The sequence below is a fragment of the Andrographis paniculata genome, unplaced genomic scaffold, assembly GCF_009805555.1.
Source record: "Andrographis paniculata isolate CXL003 unplaced genomic scaffold, ASM980555v1 Contig46END, whole genome shotgun sequence".
In the NCBI taxonomy this organism is placed as follows: Eukaryota; Viridiplantae; Streptophyta; class Magnoliopsida; order Lamiales; family Acanthaceae; genus Andrographis; species Andrographis paniculata.
Genome location: NW_026137580.1, coordinates 984,929 through 1,006,290, shown reverse-complemented (window position 1 = coordinate 1,006,290; position 21,362 = coordinate 984,929). Strand labels below are relative to the sequence as shown.

The 21,362-nt window shown below is 28.7% G+C and overlaps 2 protein-coding genes across 2 annotated transcripts; one reads left to right on the top strand and one right to left on the bottom strand.

Annotated features, from left to right (window-relative positions):
- LOC127252584 (WAT1-related protein At1g68170-like) lies at positions 1 to 4,430 on the top strand. Its single transcript, XM_051276820.1, has 8 exons — positions 1 to 207; positions 319 to 478; positions 642 to 704; positions 1,742 to 1,858; positions 2,301 to 2,520; positions 2,705 to 2,863; positions 3,362 to 3,513; positions 4,089 to 4,430. Exons 1-8 carry the CDS (start codon positions 114 to 116, stop codon positions 4,216 to 4,218), a joined length of 1,095 nt encoding a protein of 364 aa, XP_051132777.1. The 5' UTR covers positions 1 to 113; the 3' UTR covers positions 4,219 to 4,430.
- Positions 4,431 to 9,349: 4,919 nt separating this feature from the next.
- On the bottom strand, positions 9,350 to 13,392 carry LOC127252640 (glyoxylate/succinic semialdehyde reductase 1-like). The gene is made up of 8 exons (XM_051276912.1): positions 13,225 to 13,392; positions 12,081 to 12,191; positions 11,854 to 11,955; positions 11,577 to 11,678; positions 11,367 to 11,482; positions 10,615 to 10,693; positions 10,351 to 10,521; positions 9,350 to 9,589 (listed from the first exon to the last, which is right to left on the bottom strand). The coding sequence occupies exons 1-8, from the start codon at positions 13,330 to 13,332 to the stop codon at positions 9,500 to 9,502; spliced, it is 879 nt and encodes a 292-aa protein (XP_051132869.1). The 5' UTR covers positions 13,333 to 13,392; the 3' UTR covers positions 9,350 to 9,499.
- Between the last annotated feature and the right edge of the window lie 7,970 nt (positions 13,393 to 21,362).

Here is a 21,362-nt window from a genome sequence, read left to right as displayed (position 1 = left end):
TAAATAAATAAATAAATAAAATAATAATCATTAAATTAATCCTCTCTAGCACCTCCTCCTCCTTCTTCTTCTTTTAATTTTCATCTCGCCGGAAAAACCCACCGGCGAATTCAATGGAGGAGGAATCTCATCTTCCGCTCCTTTCCGGCCGACCAACTAACGGCGCCGTTACCGACGGCGTCCACCGTTCATCTTCCTACGGAATATGTATTTCAGCTTTTCCCCATTATGTGTGTATATATATATATATATTTTTTATTACGCACGACGTCGGAGAAATTAATGTTAGTTTTGATTAAAATATGGAGTAATTAACAGTGGCGGCGTTGGGAATGATGGTGGTGCAGACGGCGATCAGTGTGCTGAATATAAACTACAAATTGGCTGCCAACGATGGCATGTCCTTACCCTTGATTATAGCCTACCGGTTTATTTTCGGTTCGGCTGTCAGTGTCCCTATGGCACTGCTTATGGAGAGGTAATTAATTAATCAAATATTTAATTAAGATGGATTTATAAAAAAATATTTTCATTTATTTATTTTTTTTTAAATGATTTTTGATTTTATATATATGGTCTGTTGAATTTAAATTTTAACCTGTTTTGTTGTTATCTATGTATGCGTTTTAATGCATCTGCAGGAACAGTTGTTCGAAATTGTCACTGAAGATTGTGTTCTACGGATTTGCCGGTGGAATGTTTGGGTAAGTGAGGTTTGCTTGTTTTGTATTTTATTTTTATTTTTTTTTTGTGTAGGGAAGGAGAAATAGTAATTTAAAATATAATATTTTGTTATTAAATTATTGAATTTTGTCAAAAAAAAAAAATAAAATAAAAAATCAGTATTATATATATTAAAAATTGTATGAGAAAAAAACTTGAGTTGGATACACAAACCCTACATTTCTGATAGTGAATTAAAGAGCTTGCTTACTAGTGTTATATAGAATAATTATTAGGGTTTGTTCACCCTTTTATTATTTATTTATTTATTTATTTTTGTCATACTTTTTTTAGTATAAACGTTTTTTGGAATGAAATAGTTGTTGAATTTCTTTTTATACAATTGAGAATTAAGAGAAAAAATGAAAAAAAAAATAAATGCATCGAACATTCCGGTAGTTTTGTGGTAATTTTATCAAGTAAAATTTATGGTATGCAGTAAAATATCACGCTATGTAGAATTATCATATTATAAATCTATTAAGTCTTAAGAATTAGTACATTTTACCAGATTTTTTTTTATTTATTTATTTTAAATATACGGTAAAAATTAATTACCAAGGAAAAGTAATTAAATCTTTTTTACTGTAGGCTTGACCATTCTGAATTATGAAAATTCCCAATCTTAAACCTTAAATTATGAAGTTTTAATAATAAATTTTGAATTTTACATTAATAATAATATTTTCTACTCTTAAAAGCTATCGATTTTCTTTTTAATAATTATATACATTTAATAAGATAAATTGGGAGTGTGTGTTATTCAAACTACTATTTTTCTTTTATATTCGATGATTATTTCACTTCGAAATCAATGAAGTTTATTTCACCCATTAATTAAAATTGACGATATTATTTTCGTTTTTATTTATTTAAATTTTTAAAAAGTGAATCACATTATCAAACAAGCTCTGAAATTTAACTTTCAAGATAAAAAATCATATTCATTTCTTACCATAGTAATTGTGGAGTGTATAAACATATCAAAGTTGATGACTGATTTTGATCCCCAATGCAGGGGAGCATTGGGACAATCTTTTGTCTTACATGGTATTTCGATGGCGTCGGCGACCGTGGCGTCAGCCATGGCCAATCTTGGTCCAGCCATCACATTTATTTTGGCCATTTGTTTCAGGTAAAGACAGCAAAATATATAATCCTCGAACATTTTTCTGTTGTGGATTGAATTGTGGGCAACAAACTATTTGATTTCAAGATTTTCTTATCTCATCAATCTCTATTTACAAAAAAAATTCCGATTTTGTGTTTGAAACAAACATAAATTATAGGCTGCGGATTTAGTGCTGATCCAATCAAATCAGCATCATGCTAATTTGATTGGGTCGATATATCAAATAAAGGTAATCAAGATATATTATGTACTATCATAACATATTTAGGATATAAGATATGTTATATTATAACTCAACATGCAAAATATATGCTGATTACCTTTATATAATATAATGACCGGATCAAATTAGTACTATATTGATTTGATAGGGTCAGGACCTTATCCGCACCCATAATGTGGTTCATGGCTGAAGTATTACACTCTTTTGTCCGAACATATTTAGATTAGAGAGGCTACGGTTGGACACACTCGAAGGGAAAGTAAAGGTTTTAGGTGCCGCAGTGAGTATAAGTGGAGCGATATTGATCGCCTTATACGAAGGGCCTCCTTTGAAACTCGGACATCATCGAACTAATTTCTTACAGGCGAATCATGACCTATTTTACGGCACTCTCCTCACCTTTCTCAATACGGTTTGCTATTCATTGTTCTTGATTATTCAGGTGAGCTATTCGATTGAATTTACGACGCATGTTTGTAATTTACTTCATTGGATATATATATATATATCATGATTTGTTTTTACAATCAAAGATTAAGGTTTTGCTTTCTACTAATTACTATGTATGTTGTACTAATAGGACAGTTAAAATTAATTACAACATTTGCATCTCTTCAATGACTAAGGCTAAAGCTGCCGCAGAGTTTCCTTTTCCATACTCTATCACCGCGATGATGACAATTTCGGCCGCAATCCAAGGAGTTGCATACGCCTTGTGCGTGGAGAAGGATTGGAATGAATGGAAATTGGGATGGAATATCAGATTATTCGCCGTATCTGTTAATGTAAGATTATTACAGCTTTCGAAACTTTATTGCTCTTTATTTTTTTGGTAAAATTGTTCATAACTTCCATGTGGTTTCGAAATTCAGCGTAAAATCTCTCTGTACTTTAAAAGTTGCATGATACTTCCTTATACTTTAAAAAACGTTGCATGAAACTCCACCGCCATGAAAACTCTCCTGTATGATGAGAAGATGATTCACTATCGGTATGTTTTGCATGACAGAGGGGGTTTCATGCAATATTTTTGAAATTATAAGGGGCGCCATACAATTCTTTAAAGGAAAGTGGGGATTTACAGTGAGTTTTAAAATCATAGTGGGTTTTCATGCAATATTTTTTTAAAGTATAAGGGGATACCATGCATTTTTTAAAGTAAAGGAGAATTTACGCTGAGTTTCGAAATCACAAGAAAATTATAAACAATTTTACCTTTTTTTTTTGAAATATATAAATAGATATTCAAACCTTATACAAACATACCATTGATATAAATACAGGGCATTATAACATCCGGATTGTCGTTCCCATTGATAGCATGGTGTATCCGTAGAAGTGGACCGATTTTTGTATCGGCGTTCACTCCTCTATGCCTTATCTTGACGGCCATCGGAGATTACCTATTTCTTCACCAGGGACCACACCTTGGGATGTAAGTTTATATTACCTTTGAACAATTAATATATTTGTCATGAAATCCGGGCGTAACATAAGCATTTGTTACATAATTTTTATTTTAACAAAATCGACATAAAAGATTTTTTACTGCAATTTTTTACCATTTGTTATGGTTATTGTGCTTGATAGAATGCAAGTTTTTTTGGTAGTGATTAGATAGGAAAATGGTGGTTTAGTTCATGATTTAGTTATAGGAACTCTATAAGTTTTCTAACACCCGCTTAGAGAGTTCTTTTGCGCATATTAGGATAAAATTGCTTATATCTGTATCATACTCTTAGAAACACTGCAAAACTTTTCTATTTTTAGAAATATTATATAGAATTTTCTAAAGATTATGTGAGACTTGTCGTATTTTCGAAAATCTTGCAAAGAATCATTACAATATCTTAAAAAATACGAGGAAATCTCAAACAATTTGTAAATTATAAATGACAATAATACAATCTTTCAAAACTAAATGTGAGTTATAAACCAATTTGCCTCACTAAATTGTTTTGTTTTTATTTTTATGAAGTTAAGGATTTGAAATATTGCTTGTTAATTTAGGCTTTTGGGATGCATTATTATTGGGGGTGGATTGTACGTGGTTTTATGGGCGAAAGCAAAAGAGTTGAAGAAAAATAAAGATAACTCATCATGGGAAGAAAATGCGGAATCAGCTCTACTTTCAGGTTGATTGTATCCGATTGTGGATAATCTTGCGTGTTACGATCATCATATACTTAATTCAAACTTCGAATTTTATTTTTTTGGTATTATTTTGAAATTGGTGAGGATTTGGATAGTAAAACTAGCTATTAATGATTTTGGAATTTTGGTTTTGCATGCATATCGGTAAATGATAATGAAACTAAATTTTGCTTTTTGTGTCACTCTATATCGTTTTGTTCTCAAATGTGTTTTTGTACTATTTAAAAGTTTTTTTTTTTTTCAAATTCGGATGGTATTAATACAATTTCACTTGAATATTTCATAACCCAAATATTTTGTGTTTATTTATATTTATTACACTTTGATGGTTTGAATAATGACTCACTCCTTATTTAAACACTATCACTTTCTCAACATACTCTGAAGATCTATTTAATCCAATAGTTTTGGTTTATAGAGGTTCTCAATAATTTTTTTTTTGTTATTCTAATACTTCCTCCATTCCACGTAAAATATTCATATGTTCTATTTCGATCCATTCCATATAATTTGCTATTTGTTTTTGTAAATATTATTATACACTTTAATCATATTTTAAAATTTGAAATCATAATTTTTTTAAATCTTAATTAAACTATTTAACTATATTAATTTTAATGTATAATTATTTTTATTATACAATAATTATTTTTATTAATAATTTTTTTAATTACTTACTAAATATATTTTACCTAAATTCTCGTATCTACGGTTACACAAACATTTTATCCGGGATGGAGAGAGTATTTTTAAGTTGAAATAATTTTTAAATTTGATGTATAAGATATTATATAGTAAGAAAAAAAAAAATCTCAATGAATATTAGATGTAATATTTAACGAACTAAAGTCTCTATTTCTTTGTGGAAATAAAATACTTCCTCTCATTTTATATTTTTGTCCGTCCGAAAAAAATACCATAATTGTACCACCTAACTAACATAATAAATATCTTTACAATATACATATGTTACATAAATTTCATTACTTTTATATTATACGACTAATAAGAATGTTTTTTTTTTTTTTTTACTAAAAACCAATATAATACTAATATTAAAAAATTTAATGCATATAAAAAAAAATAGTTATTATAAAGGGTAAATAAATGCATTTAAAGCATAGTTGTTATATAATTATAATAATTTTGTATCATAATTGTTTAAGGGTGTGTTACTCAAGCAACTGAGTATTTATTCGGCATGTTTGAAATTGATAATATCCATTGACAGATCTACGTGGGGCTTGGGGCAACAAAAAGTATATATATATATATATATATATTTTCAGTTTAAAATAAATAAAGTTTATATAAATATATTATTTTGCCCCCTCCCCAAAATTTAAATTTATTATTTGCCCCTTTCAAAATTTAAGTTTTTCATATATATTTTTTTTATTTTTTATTTTAATTTGCATTAATATAATGATTTTAGTTATATAAATATAAAATATAATTTTTAATACTAAATATTATTTCAAACTCTTCCTAGCATTATTTTTTAGCTTTTTTTTTTCAACATTCCATTGCACTATAGAAAATCTAAGAAAATACAGTTGAAGTGGTACAAAAGAAAACCTATTTGAACAAAAAATCAATCATTCACAATTTTAAAAAAAGTTAAAACTGAAATCGAACCATAACAAATCGAACCAACTAGACACTTCTGCCATCTAACTTTGAAAGTTAGTTCCGTCATTGAAAATATTCCATACTGAAAAAAAAAAAAAAAAAAAAAAAAACTATAGAAACTATCTTGACATATAAAAGTAAATACTAATTGATTTTAAGTTTGAAGTTCGAATTCTTTGTGAACACAAGGGGCAAGGAATTACTCAGTCCATCAAAACTGTATGTATATGCACAGGGTGTGTTTGTTTGAGGGCTTGAAATTTGAGTTGGGATTTGAATAATAAAAATTTTGAATTTGAATAATTGTATGATATAATATAAATAGGTGTTGATATAATGTTTTGAATGTAAAATTGATTTTTATTATGATATAAAAAATAAAAAATAGGTATTTGATTTGATATCTTTTTAAAAAAAAATAAGATGAATAGTGCATTTAGGGAGAAATCCCCCAAACAAATACACCCATAATATATATTTTTTTCTATGCATAAATACACAACACAGTTTAAGGTCTACGGGGACAGAGAATATGTGGAGGTTGAAAATCACAGTGGTTTAAACCCACTTTTTAATTAATTGAAAATTACAAAATCTCAGATGAGATCGTCTCTCCTAGACAGAATTCTGTCCCGTTGTTTCATACACACAGTGTGTATATATATACAGATATGTGTGTATAAAGTAATATTTTATATATACACACGTGTGTATGTATAAATACTATATATGTAAAGATAGCCGGATAGAGTTTGTTTTTGAGCAGATGATCCCATGGGACAATCTAGTTATGCTTTTCTATTGGGCAAGGTGGCCCAGATGTTTCAAAATATCGAAATAAATTAATTTAAACAAATATAATTACAAGTTTATTCTTGCTGAGGCTAATTATGTTTGGAGATTTTGTAGTCGAAGTTCAAAACCATCTCAAAACACTTGCCACAAAAAATGTGGACAAAGTGCCATGAAATAAAAGTGAAAAACAATAAAGACAATCAAAATTTTGCAATTGGAATTTGAGACGAAATAAAAGTCTAGAAACGTCCAAGTTTTCAATCATAAACCAATCAAGCTGGCGACATTGATTTGTCTATGGACAACAAAAGAAAAAAGAAAAAAAAAAATGTAAAAAAAATAATAAATTGAAAAAATATTGAGATATAATACTTTTGGGACCCTTATATTGATGTTTGTCATTTTGTTCTCTAAATTAATATACTACCTCCGTTCCCAAAAGAGTAATATTTGTTTTTTGTACGTAGATTTTTTAATATTAGTATTATATTAGTTTATATTGAAAAAGACAAAAATATCCCTATTAGATTGTGTGATAAAAAAATGATGATATTTGTGTAATATATTAGAAGTTGCAAGGGTATTAATTATGTTAGGTAGATAGTACAATTATTAAATTAGAAAATGATATATATATTTTTTGGAACTGACAAAAATATAATATTATATATTTTTTTTGGACGGATAAAAATAGAAAATGATTTTTTTTTTGGACGGACAAAAATAGTATAAGTCGAGGGAGTATTTCCTTTATGATATCCTCTATCAACTAATAATTTAGAATTCATGAATGCTAACTTGCTATGTCATAAACTACTATTTTGTCCATGTACTGTAAAAGTATTGATTAATTATTATTAATTTTAATTCAAAACATTCAATAAATATTCACTACAAAAAAATAATATATTTGTAACGGAATTCCGTCCCTAAAGTTCACGTAGTTAACGTAATTCCATTACTAATTCCGTCTTTAATGTCATTAGTAACGGAAAAAGTAGATTTAGAGACAAAAAAGTTTTGTTACAAAAATAATTTTTTCTTGTAGTGATTGTCACACCTACTTTATTAATTTTTGTTAATATATTAATACTTTTTAAATTTTTATAATTACAATTTTAGTTAGTGGGTCTATGTAATTTAAGTTAATATTCGTACATTACAAAAAAATAGTATATTTGTAACGGAATTCCGTTCCTAAAGTTCACGTAGCTAACGTAATTTCGTCGCTAATTCCGTCTCCAATATCATTAGTAACGAAAAAAGTGGATTTAAGAACGAAAAAATCTTGTTACAAAATTGATATTTTTTGTAATGGTATATGCAATACTTTGAACGTTTATCTTAAATTAGAATTGTTACTTTATTTTAATAGTTTAAACTTTAATTGAATAAACTTGTAGTATCCATTTCTATATAACAATATATTAATATTCAATATTTTATTTCATCTAAAACCATAGAAACATAAAAATGAAATTGAAACAAAAACATTTGTTTGGATTGGGCTTGTATGGAGTTAAAGATGACAATGGGTAGGGGTAGGTCCGAGACTCGGACCCTATCGATTTATTTGGGGTCGGGTCCAATTATTTGGGTATTGAGTCAGGTCTTTAATAAGTTTTTGGGGGTCGAGTCGGGTCTAGGGTTTAATAGCAGACCTTACCCAACCCGGACACGTTTTTGGACCCGATTAATTAAAATAATAAATTTTATTATTTTTTCTATTTTTAATATTCCCTCCGTCCCATAAGTAAGTATTCATTTACTTTTTGCAGGTTGATATTTGAATATTAATTATTATATCAAAATGTATTACAAATCAAGAAAAAATTGCAAAAATATTTATATTAGTGTCTTATAATACTAATATAATGACATTTGTATAAAAAATTATACAAATATAAAGATATTTTTAACCTTAAGTACAATGACGCAAAAGGTAAATAGATACTTGTTATGGGACGGATGGAATATATGTTTTCAGTTTTCTTTTTAGCATTGGAAGTGGTGGTGGCAGCAGAGGCGTTGTGGTACTGGTGAAGATTTATATTTATTGTATATATATTTTTAGTTTATTTTTTTAAAAATGAATATATATTTTTTTAGGTAAGTTTGTCGAGTCAAGCTTGTATTAAATAATTTTGAATTTGACGGGTCTGACGGGTCCGCGGGTACATCACGGGTGGGTCTGACGGGTCCGCGGGTACATCACGGGTGAGGTCCGAGTACATACGGGTCCGAATACATTAGGATCTGGGTAGGATCTTAAGTCCAGTAATATACATATGGGTAGGGTCTTGAATCCACCTATACCCGACCCATTGCCATGCATCCTATTTGGAGTAGTCACGAGTTTCTTGATGTTGGGTTGACTCTATAATATATATATACATATATAATGTTATGTGTATTTTTAAAAGCATGGGATATCATTTAATATGGTATAGAGTTAGCCTTATATTCATCGTTATTCGCGTGCAAGATTCGTATAATATTCATTTAACACTTAAATATTGACAAACTTAAAATTTTCTCTCTGACGCTTATTATAATTGACTCATACCAAACCTGCATCATATTCTACTTGACATTCCTATTGATCATGTTGAACCTTTTGGTATGGCGCGGAGTTGGTGCTCCGACATGAGGCGATCAATGTATCAGATAATTATAATTAATTAGCAACATACCAAAAAAACTTATTAATAGGAAGTGCAATAACAAAAACAACAAACATAAGTCCATTACAATAGCGTAAATTAATGTCGAAAATAGCACAAATTAAAATTTTCGAAATCTTGAAGTAGAATAAACAGTAGCAGCTAGCAGCATATGAATCAGAAAGAACCTTTCCCAGCCTTGGCAACCAAGTGCACAGCACAAGTATCAAGATCGCCTAGCCCCATGCTTATCCCTTTCTCTAAAACCTATAGATTTTACACTTGTTAATTAGTAAAAAGATACATTTTTTAAAAATTAAATATCACCAAATATTAATGTATCTCTTTGCCAAGGCACTAAAAAAAAGTTGAAGTTAGCTACAAAAAAATTTCGTAGCAAAAAATAATGAATTTATAGCAAAAACATCTTTGTGAAGAAACTCATTTCATCGCCTATACCGCGTTAGTAAAAGTCTTTGGGGACAAATAGGGTTTTTACAATACGAAATCCAATTGATGGATTTAGTAAGTGCATACCTCCTATATGCTGAAACCCCGTAACATATTAATTGGGTGATGAGACCAATTAATAATAAGAGATATATATTAGGATTGCGATCCCAATTCTAGGAACAACATCCATTACTTTTCATATCTCATCGTGAAAGTTATAACGGCAAAAACTCTAAAGATTTTTTCAGAAGATGCTGTGTCATTGGCTTGAAGAACACAAAACCCTCAATCAATTGACAAATACAAATCCGACTGCGCTAGGAAATCAGATTAGATTTATTTGTTTTATTTTCTTATCTCAATTATTATATGAACATGACATATCCTATGTTTAAGATTTAATTCCTATAAGTTCCAACATTTAATACTTTATAAATATGCAATTAGATGTGATTAGGGTGAATTATATCACTTATAGTAAACACACCCTTCGTGTTTGTTTCATTTAATTTTCTAGAGGACCTAAATAATGTATAATAGAGATTGAGTTGTATTGAATTTGTGTCAATTCATACCTCATTAGACGCCGCAGCCACGGGCACAGGCACCAAAAGTTCATCCGCAAGACTAAGAGCCAATCTCATGTCCTTTTGCTGGAGATTCATAGAAAAGACAGGGGAATAATCACCTTGGATCATGGGAGGTCCCTTTCGTCGAAACAATGGATTTCCAAGTGCACCGATATCCTACAATTGGGACAACATTGTTGATTATGTATATTGCATGAGTGATCTTGGTTTGAGATTTTTGGCTGCCAATATTGTGGACTTTGCTCTTACCAATATGTCAAGAAATGTTTGTGGGTCGAGTCCACTTTTCTCGGCCAAGACAAGCCCTTCAGCGAGCGAGTTGAACATACTGCAATATACGAACAATCAGAGGTTATATATTATCTGATTTTTTCATCTTTACTCTTATATAAGTCCTTAATGTGAAGTTGTAGCAACCTGGTGGAGTTTGTTTGGGGGTTTGGATTTTGAGTTGGGATTTGGATAGTAAAAATTTTGAATTTGAATAGTTGTATGATGTGATATAAATAAGTGTTGATGTGATGTTTTGAATGTAAAATTGATTTTTAGTTTAATATAAAAATGAAAAATAGGTGTTTAATTTGATGTTTTTGAGGAGAAAAAATGTGATGAATAGTGGATTTAAAATTCAATCCCCCAAACAAACACACAAAAGTGTTTTCTTGATTTTAGTTCTACAATATGTCACCTGAAATTTCCATTTTCGACCATATTAGCCTATACAAATGCATGAAAAGGCAAGCACGGATGATAAATACATCGTTGTAACAATCTCTCAAGGATTCTTTGGCGCGTATAAATTTTTGGACTTTAAAATAGGCGAATACAGCTGGAAATGGAAATCTCGGTAACATTATATGGAGAACCGAAGTTATATTATCAGTAAAAGAGCATAAAATGGGGACAAAGTTTTAATGATTCGAAAATTCAAAATAAAAGTGATAATTGAATATATATACTGAAAGTAGGCTTTTAGTAAGGGGGCGAAGTGTGATGACCACCTTCCCATTATCACTTGAAGAGAAAGCTTCATTTTGGCGCCATTTCCGACTTTCCCAAGGAAGAATGATTTCTTTGACATTAAATCAATAATGGGTAACACTTCTTCATACAGCGACTGCAAATTTACATGAAATAAATTTATATTCAATAAGTATTATTAGTTGAGATCATTTAGCTTAACTTCATCGATTCTAAAGTTAAATTCCCACCTTGTCTCCAGCTGCAATAATTATTAGTTGGCCGCTCTCCGAATGCTTTCTTGTGCCCGAAACAGGGCCTTCGAGGAAAGCACCACCCTTTGCTGCGATCGCCTTAAACCATGACAAAAAAAAATATAAAACTTACATATAATGAGTTGAGTTCTTACAAAGATATGTAACAAGATTGAATTTTTCATTGTAATAGAAACTTGCTTGAATAGATTGTGAATTTAATGTTACTCAAGCGAAATAATATTAATAATAATGATACTCGAGCAACATCAACCTCGCTGATCTTTATCGTAGTGTTGGCATCGAGAGTTGACATGTCCATATAGCCTTTGCCACTACAAATTTGTTCTAGAACACCACCTTGATCGAATACCACCTGTCCGACGTAATTCTCAACTCAGATGATCCACATATTAAGCAACTTTCCTATAATGTGACCTCTTATCATTTTAGTCATTAATAGTTAGATGAGCTGAAAAGTAGCATCAATAATCGACTAACCGACAGAGATGCTGCAGGATCAGACAACATCGCCATCGTAAACTTGCATTTCTTAATTACTTCTGCAGGAGTTTTGGCTACAGTTGCTCCATGCTCAACCAATTCCTCAGCCTACAATTAATGTCTCAAAAGTTGTTAGGCAAAAATTGTGAAAAAAAAAAAAAAAGAAAAATAAGACAGTGTTACTGTGCCGATAGCACATAATATTTACTGTCAGCACCTGAAATATAAATCAACATCATAATGTATATTTATATGATAATACAAATATAATATATAAAACTAACAAGATAGGACAATAGTCCACACAACATATACTACCATTGATCTCATGACACAAGATATATTGATACAGTATACATATAAAATAAAACATATATATAAGTATTTTCTTTTTCTTATGACGTGGGAATCCGCAACTGCTACTCGAAAGTGTGGCAGGTGACTTGAGGCGTCGGGGGTTTAAACCCATGACTTCACGGTCACAAATACAACTCCTACACCACCACCAGGCCATCCTTTACTGGACTAACCAATCAGTACATTAACATCGTGTTGATCAACCCCAATCACTACATTAACCATTCCCGAAAAAAAGACACCAAAATACAATATTTGATTACTGAGTTCGATTTTTCTAATAATTATTTTTTTTGTAGAAATTTAAAGAAGGCAAGTTTGTCTCCATATAAGTAAATGGTTGGTTCCAACTTTGTGGATAAGATCTAAAGATGGAAGAATAATCATTTGTTGACCTCCATCATTTCCTACCTTGCATAGTCAATATTTTTGGAATATTATTTTCAAGAAGAAAGCCAAGAAAGTTTGACTAAAAAGTTACATTGAAAAACTCATTTAAAAAAAATTAATTCTTAATCTTCAAATTAACTAATTATTATCTATACTCTACTAAATAGTTTTCGTAGTAGATATGTTTGTGAATTAGATTAAATAATTAACAAAAGCAAGAAATCTATAGATATAGTAGACATGAAAAAAGTTTTAGTAAAACTTTACCTATGATGAATTTTTCGACTGATGTGGCCGAGAATTGAAAGAATTAATCTTAAAAGTATCAAATGAAATAAAAAATGTTTATTTCTTCGTATAGTTTATGGAAAAATGTAAGAATTGAAGTAGTTACCCGAGACAGAGTTCTATTCCAAACAACAAGTTTGAAACCCCTTCCAAGTAAGTTCATGGCTATGGCCTTCCCCATTACCCCCAAACCCAAAAACCCTATTTCACCCATTCTCTCTCTCTTTCTCACTCTCTCTCTATCTCTGTTCTTCAATATAGTTCAATAGATTGATATCATGTATATATAGGTAGCTGTGTGCAGAAGAAGAAAATCTGATGAGGATTGAATGAATGAATCGAGACAATGCACAGTGAATGTGGAAAAGTAATGTAATTCTATCTTCTGTGAACAAAACAAAAATAATAATTTATTTCTTTATTTATTTTTTTTCAAAATTACTTATAATTCGTTAGTAGTTTGAAAATTTTCCTCCATTCTTCTTTATCATTTAAAAAAATAAATGAGATTTTAATTTGTTTTCAAAAATATTATGGGTACGATTTGTTTGTGAGTTTGGGTTTTTGAGTTTGAATCTATGAATAGTAAAAAATTGAATTTGAATAATTGTTTGATGTGATATAAATATATATTAATATAATATTTTCAATGTAAAATAAAATTTTAGTATAATATAAAAAAAATTATTTGATTTGATATTTTTTTAAAGAAAAAAGAATTGAATAGTAAAAATATGTCTAAAACTATAAACAAACACAACCTATGTGTTTATTTTTTATTTCAAATAAAAAATTCACTATTTATTCCGCACAATTACAAATAAAAAATATATTATTTTTTCTCACTAAATATCATATAAAAATAATATGTAAATCAAAATTTAAATTATCATTTCAATTTCAAACCGAAACAAAGTAAACGTATTGCGCATATATATTTTTAGAGTATTTTATGAGAATTTTTTTCAATATTTTTGAAAATAAAAGAGAATTTACAAATTTTTTAAAAATACAAGAGATCTTTGTGGGCTGTCTAAATTATAAATATATATATATATATATATAAAAATTATGCTTACTACTTTACACACCCTATGCGTATGTAACAAGCATTTTTGCAGGGTATTAGGTTCGACCGGGGGTTGGATTTGTGACCGTGAGGTCATAGATTCAAATTTCCAGACGCCTAAGGTCACTTGCCACACATGATTCGCTTAGTGTGACTTTCCCGTCATCCAACAAGCATTTTTGCTTTTATTTTTTTAACCTATAGACATTGAAAGAATAAACCATCATTTATACTCCTATATTTTAAAAGAAAATTATGATGTATATAAATATATAAATAAAGAATCAATTCGTAATAATTGTCGAGACGAGGACCACTGTGACATGACTCTCTATCGTATTATATTATATTATTACATTTGATTGATCTCCTTCGTATCGGTCTCTATTATGTACCATTTTGTTTGTTTTTTCAGGAATGGCTGTCACACTTCAATTCGTTGGTTGCTATTACATATATATCGTCATGTGTAGAATTATTTTATCTATAACTCTCTCTATCACAAGGGACCATCGATTTACATGTGTTTTTCTTTTTTCTTCTTCTTTTTTTTTTTTAAAAAAAAAAGTTTAGCCCTAGCTAGCTTTAATTCACTACCAAAAAACAGGGTATTAACCACGGGTTGAGGGTTCGTAACAATATCATCGTAACAAATAAGTATTTTGATTACGATAAAAACCGTAACAAAACAATTTTTGTTCGGTCCATTTGATTGATTTACAATTTTTGTTCGTAACAATTTTTTGATCGGATTTTGTTGCGGACCATCACATATAACTGTGCATATATTGACGGGTAGCTTTAATCAGTTTTTGTAATGGACCACACATATATATATATATATGTACATATATATTTTTTACCCCAGCTAACATTAATTCACTTAGTTGTTGGATATATATATTGGCTTTGTTCACTTAGTGTTTTTTTGATCAATTTATTTTTTTTGATCAATTTATTTTTTTATGTGAGGTATAAAAAATTGTATCGGTAATATAAAAATAATATTTTATGTTAAAAAGTTAATTTTTGTGAGTGAATAATATATATATTATATGTAAATTTTTTACCTTAGGTAACATCAATTCACTTAGCTGTTGGATATATATTGAGTTTGTTCACTTAGTGTTTTTTTAATGAATTTATTTTTGATATTAGATATGGAAATTGTGTCGAAGTCGTAAACAAATTTACTCTAAGCTAGTTAGTCAGTTTAATTTGCTGGTGTTATTACTGCAGTTTAATGCCCCATTTCTTGTGTTTAATGAAACAAGGGGCACAAAAGGAGATGATAGTTTGTTTGGGAAGTTGTTTGGTATCTTGAGTTGATGTAAACCTAGTATAGGTTTGTGATACTCCTGAAGTTGATAGAGATAAGTTGGGGAAGATGTGATACTCCGATGTTGAATAAAGATTAAATGGATTTAATAAGTTATTTATATAAAAAAATGTGTATATTTTTTTTCGGAATGTTTCAAACTAGCATGGATCTAGTAATTGAAAATAGTGCATTGGTCATCGCAAGGTTCTTTTATTATATAGCAAATCTGGAATTCGAGTTTGTAAAAACTTTGTATTTTATGATAAACTAAACATATTAATGTTGGGTTCCATTTTATTAGTGATATTATGTCTAAAAATTTGATAAAACTGAAAAAGATTCCATCTTTATGTAATCAAAGTGTTAATTATTTCAAAGTTTTTCATGTATGAAAAACTTTGAATGGTTAGAAATATGGATGATGTAATATTACTTCCAACTTGTGTCATGTACAATATAAACGGATTTTATGTTTTACAAATATTCGTAGGGCGATGATGAGTAATTTATAATAGGGATGATAATGGGTAGGGTATGGGTCGGGTATAGATGGACCCGAGACCTTGCTCATATGAATATTACTGGACCCAAGACCCTAATGTACCTAAACCCGTATGTACCTGGACTCTACATGTGATGTACCTGCCAGACCCGCTGGACTTCCCAGACCTGCTAAAGTTTAAAAATTTCTACACAAATTTGACTCGACCCGATTTACTTAAAAAAATATTTATTTATTTCAAAAAATAAATTTAAAATATATATGATAAATATAAATTTTCACCCATATTGCCTTACGCCTCCGCTGCCACCACCACCAACAACACTAATAATAATAATAAGGGTAAATTATATAATACCCTCTCGTGTTTTAGTAAAAATGTACAACACCCTATGTTTAATTTATTGCGTAAAACCCCCTTGTGTTAATGTAAAATTTGCATGAAATACCTTCGTCCAAAACTGATATTTGATTTTAAATAAAATCCTAAATTACGCAACACAAAATATCTTAAATATCTTTTTTGAAATAAATAAATAAATATTTGATTAATCTTTCATTTTATAGTTTTTGAAAATAAATTGTTATCTAATTTTTATAAAAACTATAAAAATAAATAACTGGTCAATTATTTATTTATTTATGTTATTAAAAAAAATTATTTAAAATATTTTACGTTTTTTATTTGTATAAAATTTGCGTAATTTAGGTTTTTATTTATAACTAAATATCAGTTTTGGACAAGGACGGTGTTTCATACAAATTTTACATTAATACAAGGGGGTTTACGCAATAAATTAAACACAAGGTATTTTGTGCATTTTTATTAAAACTCAATGGGTATTATATAATTTACCATAATAATAATAATAAAATTTATTATTTAATTAATCAGGTTTGGGTTTGGGTCCGGGTCTGGGTCCGGGTCGGATAGATCTGCTATTAAACTCTCAACCCAACCCGACCCGACCCTAAAAAATTTATTAAAAGTTTAGTGTTTTAGTCTTAAATTGTTCCAAGTTTAATTGAATTTTAAATTTTTATAATTTTATTATTTTCTTGAATTTTTTTATTATATAATTTTATTGCTATAAAATATAGTAATTTTTTATTATTTGTGTTTGGTTTATATATATATATGATGTTATAATCTTTCATCAAAAAACACTTAAATGATTTAACTATATTATCTATTTAAATGAAAATATTAGACAAAATAATATTGATACTACAATAATGTTGTAACAAAGATGCTAAAAGAATATTTTATTTAATTATTTATATTTTATATAAGTAAAAAATAATTATATACATATATTTAAAGTCTCTTATTTTTATTTTGTCCCAGGCTTTGAAATGTCAGGACCGACCTAATTTTATGTAATTCTATCGTATCAACTTATGATTTATATTACTATGATAAGTTGCCTCACTTCCCCGGCACTTTTCAGGCCCACTTGTTTTAAGTAAAGCCACCCATATAATCATTACTCACATTCATATAATTAATTCTTTTTGCAGATTTTTTCTAAATTATGGGTAACAAAACTGTTTGATTCCAATATTTTTTCATCTCATCAATGTTTTGAATATTATATTTGACAAACTTATATTAGGATTTATATATATACTTAAATTAAAATTAATATAATTTATTCCGTACGATTTTCAATAAAAATATATTACTCTCTCCGTCCCATCTACTATAACCACATTGCCGTTTATGTCCGTCCTATATTCCATGTTACTTTTTTTTTTTGGAAAATGATTATATACTTTAATCTCATTTTAAATTTTCTAATTTAATTTCATTTAAAATTTTATTTAAACTAATTAATTATTTTAACCTTAATATATAATTATTTATAATTCAAACCTAAAAACTAAAATCCACAAACAAACACACCAACTAATTTTATTATACAATAATTAATTTTTACTAATAATTTATTAATTATTTACTAATTATACTTTCTATAAATTAAATTTTCGTTTCTACGGTAAACTGGACACAAAATGTGAGACGGTAGGAGTATTATATTTTTCTTGATTGTTTTTGTTTAGGTGTTTTATTTACATTATTTTACATAAATATTATTAAAAAAATATGATATCAAATACTCCCCCTCGTTCCGTAAGTAAATATTCATTTGCTTTTTGCACGTAGTTATAGAATATTAGTATTATAGAAATAAAGTAGAAATGACTAAAATAACCTTATTAGTATGTGTGATATAAAGGTAATGTTATTTATATAATATATTATAGGGTATTTGTAATGTTAGGTAGATAGTACAGTTACTAAAAAAAGAAATGAATACTTTGTTACGGGACAGACTAAAATGGAAAAATGGATACTTTGTTATGGGACGGAGGGAGTATATATTTTATCAACTTATAAAAAAGTCAATAATTTAGTATAAATAGTATTATTTTTTATATTAGTAATATTAAAAATACATTGCTCCAAAAGTACAAAATAAACACTATATAATTTGTAGGTATGTTGCAGATCCTTCTCATATTTTATCTCCGGATGAGTTAGAGCTAAATGAAGATCTTTTGTATGAGAAAATGCCTCTTTAGATCATGGATACAAATGTTCGAACCATGAGGAACCGAGATATTCGTATGGTAAAAGTAATATGATCCCAGCATAGAGCGGAAGAGGTCACGTGGGAAGTAGAACAAAAGATGTTCAAAGCATACCCACATTTGTTTAATTAAGTAGTGTTGTTATGCGCTTGAGTTTAGATTTCGGGGACGAAATCTTTTTAAGGGGGAGTGAATTGTAATGCCCCAATTTCGAAGTGTATAAAATAATATTATTATAGCAAATAAATTAAATTTTCGTTTCTACGGTAAACTGGACACAAAATGTGAGACGGTAGGAGTATTATATTTTTCTTGATTGTTTTTGTTTAGGTGTTTTATTTACATTATTTTACATAAATATTATTAAAAAAATATGATATCAAATACTCCCTCCGTCCCGTAAGTAAATATTCATTTGCTTTTTGCACGTAGTTATAGAATATTAGTATTATAGGAATAAAATAGAAATGACTAAAATAACTTTATTAGTATGTGTGATATAAATGTAATGTTATTTATATAATATATTGTAAGTTGTAAAGGTATTTGTAATGTTAGGTAGATAGTACAGTTACTAAAAAAAGAAATGAATACTTTGTTACGGGATAGACTAAAATGGAAAAATGGATACTTTGTTATGGGACGGAGGGAGTATATATTTTATCAACTTATAAAAAAGTCAATAATTTAGTATAAATAGTATTATTTTTTATATTAGTAATATTAAAAATACATTGCACCAAAAGTACAAAATAAACACTATATAATTTGTAGGTATGTCGCAGATCCTTCTCATATTTTATCTCCGGATGAGTTAGAGCTAAATGAAAATCTTTCGTATGAGAAAATGCCTCTTTGGATCATGGACACAAAGGTTCGAACTATGAGGAACCGAGATATTCGTATGGTAAGTAATATGGTCCCAGCATAGAGCGGAAGAGGTCAGGTGGGAAGTAGAACAAAAGATGTTCAAAGCATACCCACATTTGTTTAATTAAGCAGTGTTGTTATGCGCTTGAGTTTAGATTTCGGGGACAAAATCTTTTTAAGGGGGAGTGAATTGTAATGCCCCAATTTCGGAGTGTATAAAATAATATTATTATAGCAAATAAATTAAATTTTCGTTTCTACGGTAAACTGGACACAAATTGTGAGACGGTAGGAGTATTATATTTTTCTTGATTGTTTTTGTTTAGGTGTTTTATTTACATTATTTTACATAAATATTATTAAAAAAATATGATATCAAATACTCCCTCCGTCCCGTAAGTAAATATTCATTTGCTTTTTGCACGTAGTTATAGAATATTAGTATTATAGGAATAAATTAGAAATGACTAAAATAACTTTATTAGTATGTGTGATATAAAGGTAATGTTATTTATATAATATATTGCAAGTTGTAAAGGTATTTGTAATGTTAGGTAAATAGTACAGTTACTAAAAAAAGAAATGAATACTTTGTTACGGGATAGACTAAAATGGAAAAATGAATACTTTATTATGGGACGGAGGGAGTATATATTTTATCAACTTATAAAAAAGTCAATAATTTAGTATAAATAGTATTATTTTTTATATTAGTAATATTAAAAATACATTGCTCCAAAAGTACAAAATAAACACTATGTAATTTGTAGGTATGTCGCAGATCCTTCTCATATTTTATCTCCGGATGAGTTAGAGCTAAATGAAAATCTTTCGTATGAGAAAATGCCTCTTTGGATCATGGACACAAAGGTTCGAACCATGGGGAACCGAGATATTCGTATGGTAAAAGTAATATGGTCCCAGCATAGAGCGGAAGAGGTCACGTGGGAAGTAGAACAAAAGATGTTCAAAGCATACCCACATTTGTTTAATTAAGCAGTGTTGTTATGCGCTTGAGTTTAGATTTCGGGAACGAAATCTTTTTAAGGGGGAGTGAATTGTAATGCCCCAATTTCGGAGTGTATAAAATAATATTATTATAGCAAATAAATTAAATTTTCGTTTCTACGGTAAACTGGACACAAAATGTGAGACGGTAGGAGTATTATATTTTTCTTGATTGTTTTTGTTTAGGTGTTTTATTTACATTATTTTACATAAATATTATTAAAAAAATATGATATCAAATACTCCCTCCGTCCCGTAAGTAAATATTCATTTGCTTTTTGCACGTAGTTATAGAATATTAGTATTATAGGAATAAAATAGAAATGACTAAAATAACTTTATTAGTATGTGTGATATAAATGTAATGTTATTTATATAATATATTGTAAGTTGTAAGGGTATTTGTAATGTTAGGTAGATAGTACAGTTACTAAAAAAAGAAATGAATACTTTGTTACGGGACAGACTAAAATGGAAAAATGGATACTTTGTTATGGGACGGAGGGAGTATATATTTTATCAACTTATAAAAAAGTCAATAATTTAGTATAAATAGTATTATTTTTTATATTAGTAATATTAAAAATACATTGCTCCAAAAGTACAAAATAAACACTATATAATTTGTAGGTATGTCGCAGATCCTTCTCATATTTTATCTCCGGATGAGTTAGAGCTAAATGAAAATCTTTCGTATGAGAAAATGCCTCTTTGGATCATGGACACAAAGGTTCGAACCATGAGGAACCGAGATATTCGTATGGTAAAAGTAATATGGTCCCAGCATAGAGCGGAAGAGGTCACGTGGGAAGTAGAACAAAAGATGTTCAAAGCATACCCACATTTGTTTAATTAAGTAGTGTTGTTATGCGTTTTAGT

Excerpts from the sequence above, each read along its gene's own strand:
- LOC127252584 (XM_051276820.1), top strand. The coding sequence starts at position 114 with ATGGAGGAGGAATCTCATCTTCCGCTCCTTTCCGGCCGACCAACTAAC. Across the intron at positions 208-318 it reads TTCATCTTCCTACGGAATAT|TGGCGGCGTTGGGAATGATG; the intron begins GTATTTCAGCTT and ends AGTAATTAACAG. Across the intron at positions 3,514-4,088 it reads CAGGGACCACACCTTGGGAT|GCTTTTGGGATGCATTATTA; the intron begins GTAAGTTTATAT and ends TTGTTAATTTAG.
- LOC127252640 (XM_051276912.1), bottom strand. The coding sequence starts at position 13,332 with ATGGGTGAAATAGGGTTTTTGGGTTTGGGGGTAATGGGGAAGGCCATA. Across the intron at positions 11,679-11,853 it reads CTACGATAAAGATCAGCGAG|GCGATCGCAGCAAAGGGTGG; the intron begins GTTGATGTTGCT and ends TCATGGTTTAAG. Across the intron at positions 9,590-10,350 it reads TGGCTGCGGCGTCTAATGAG|GTTTTAGAGAAAGGGATAAG; the intron begins GTATGAATTGAC and ends TAAAATCTATAG.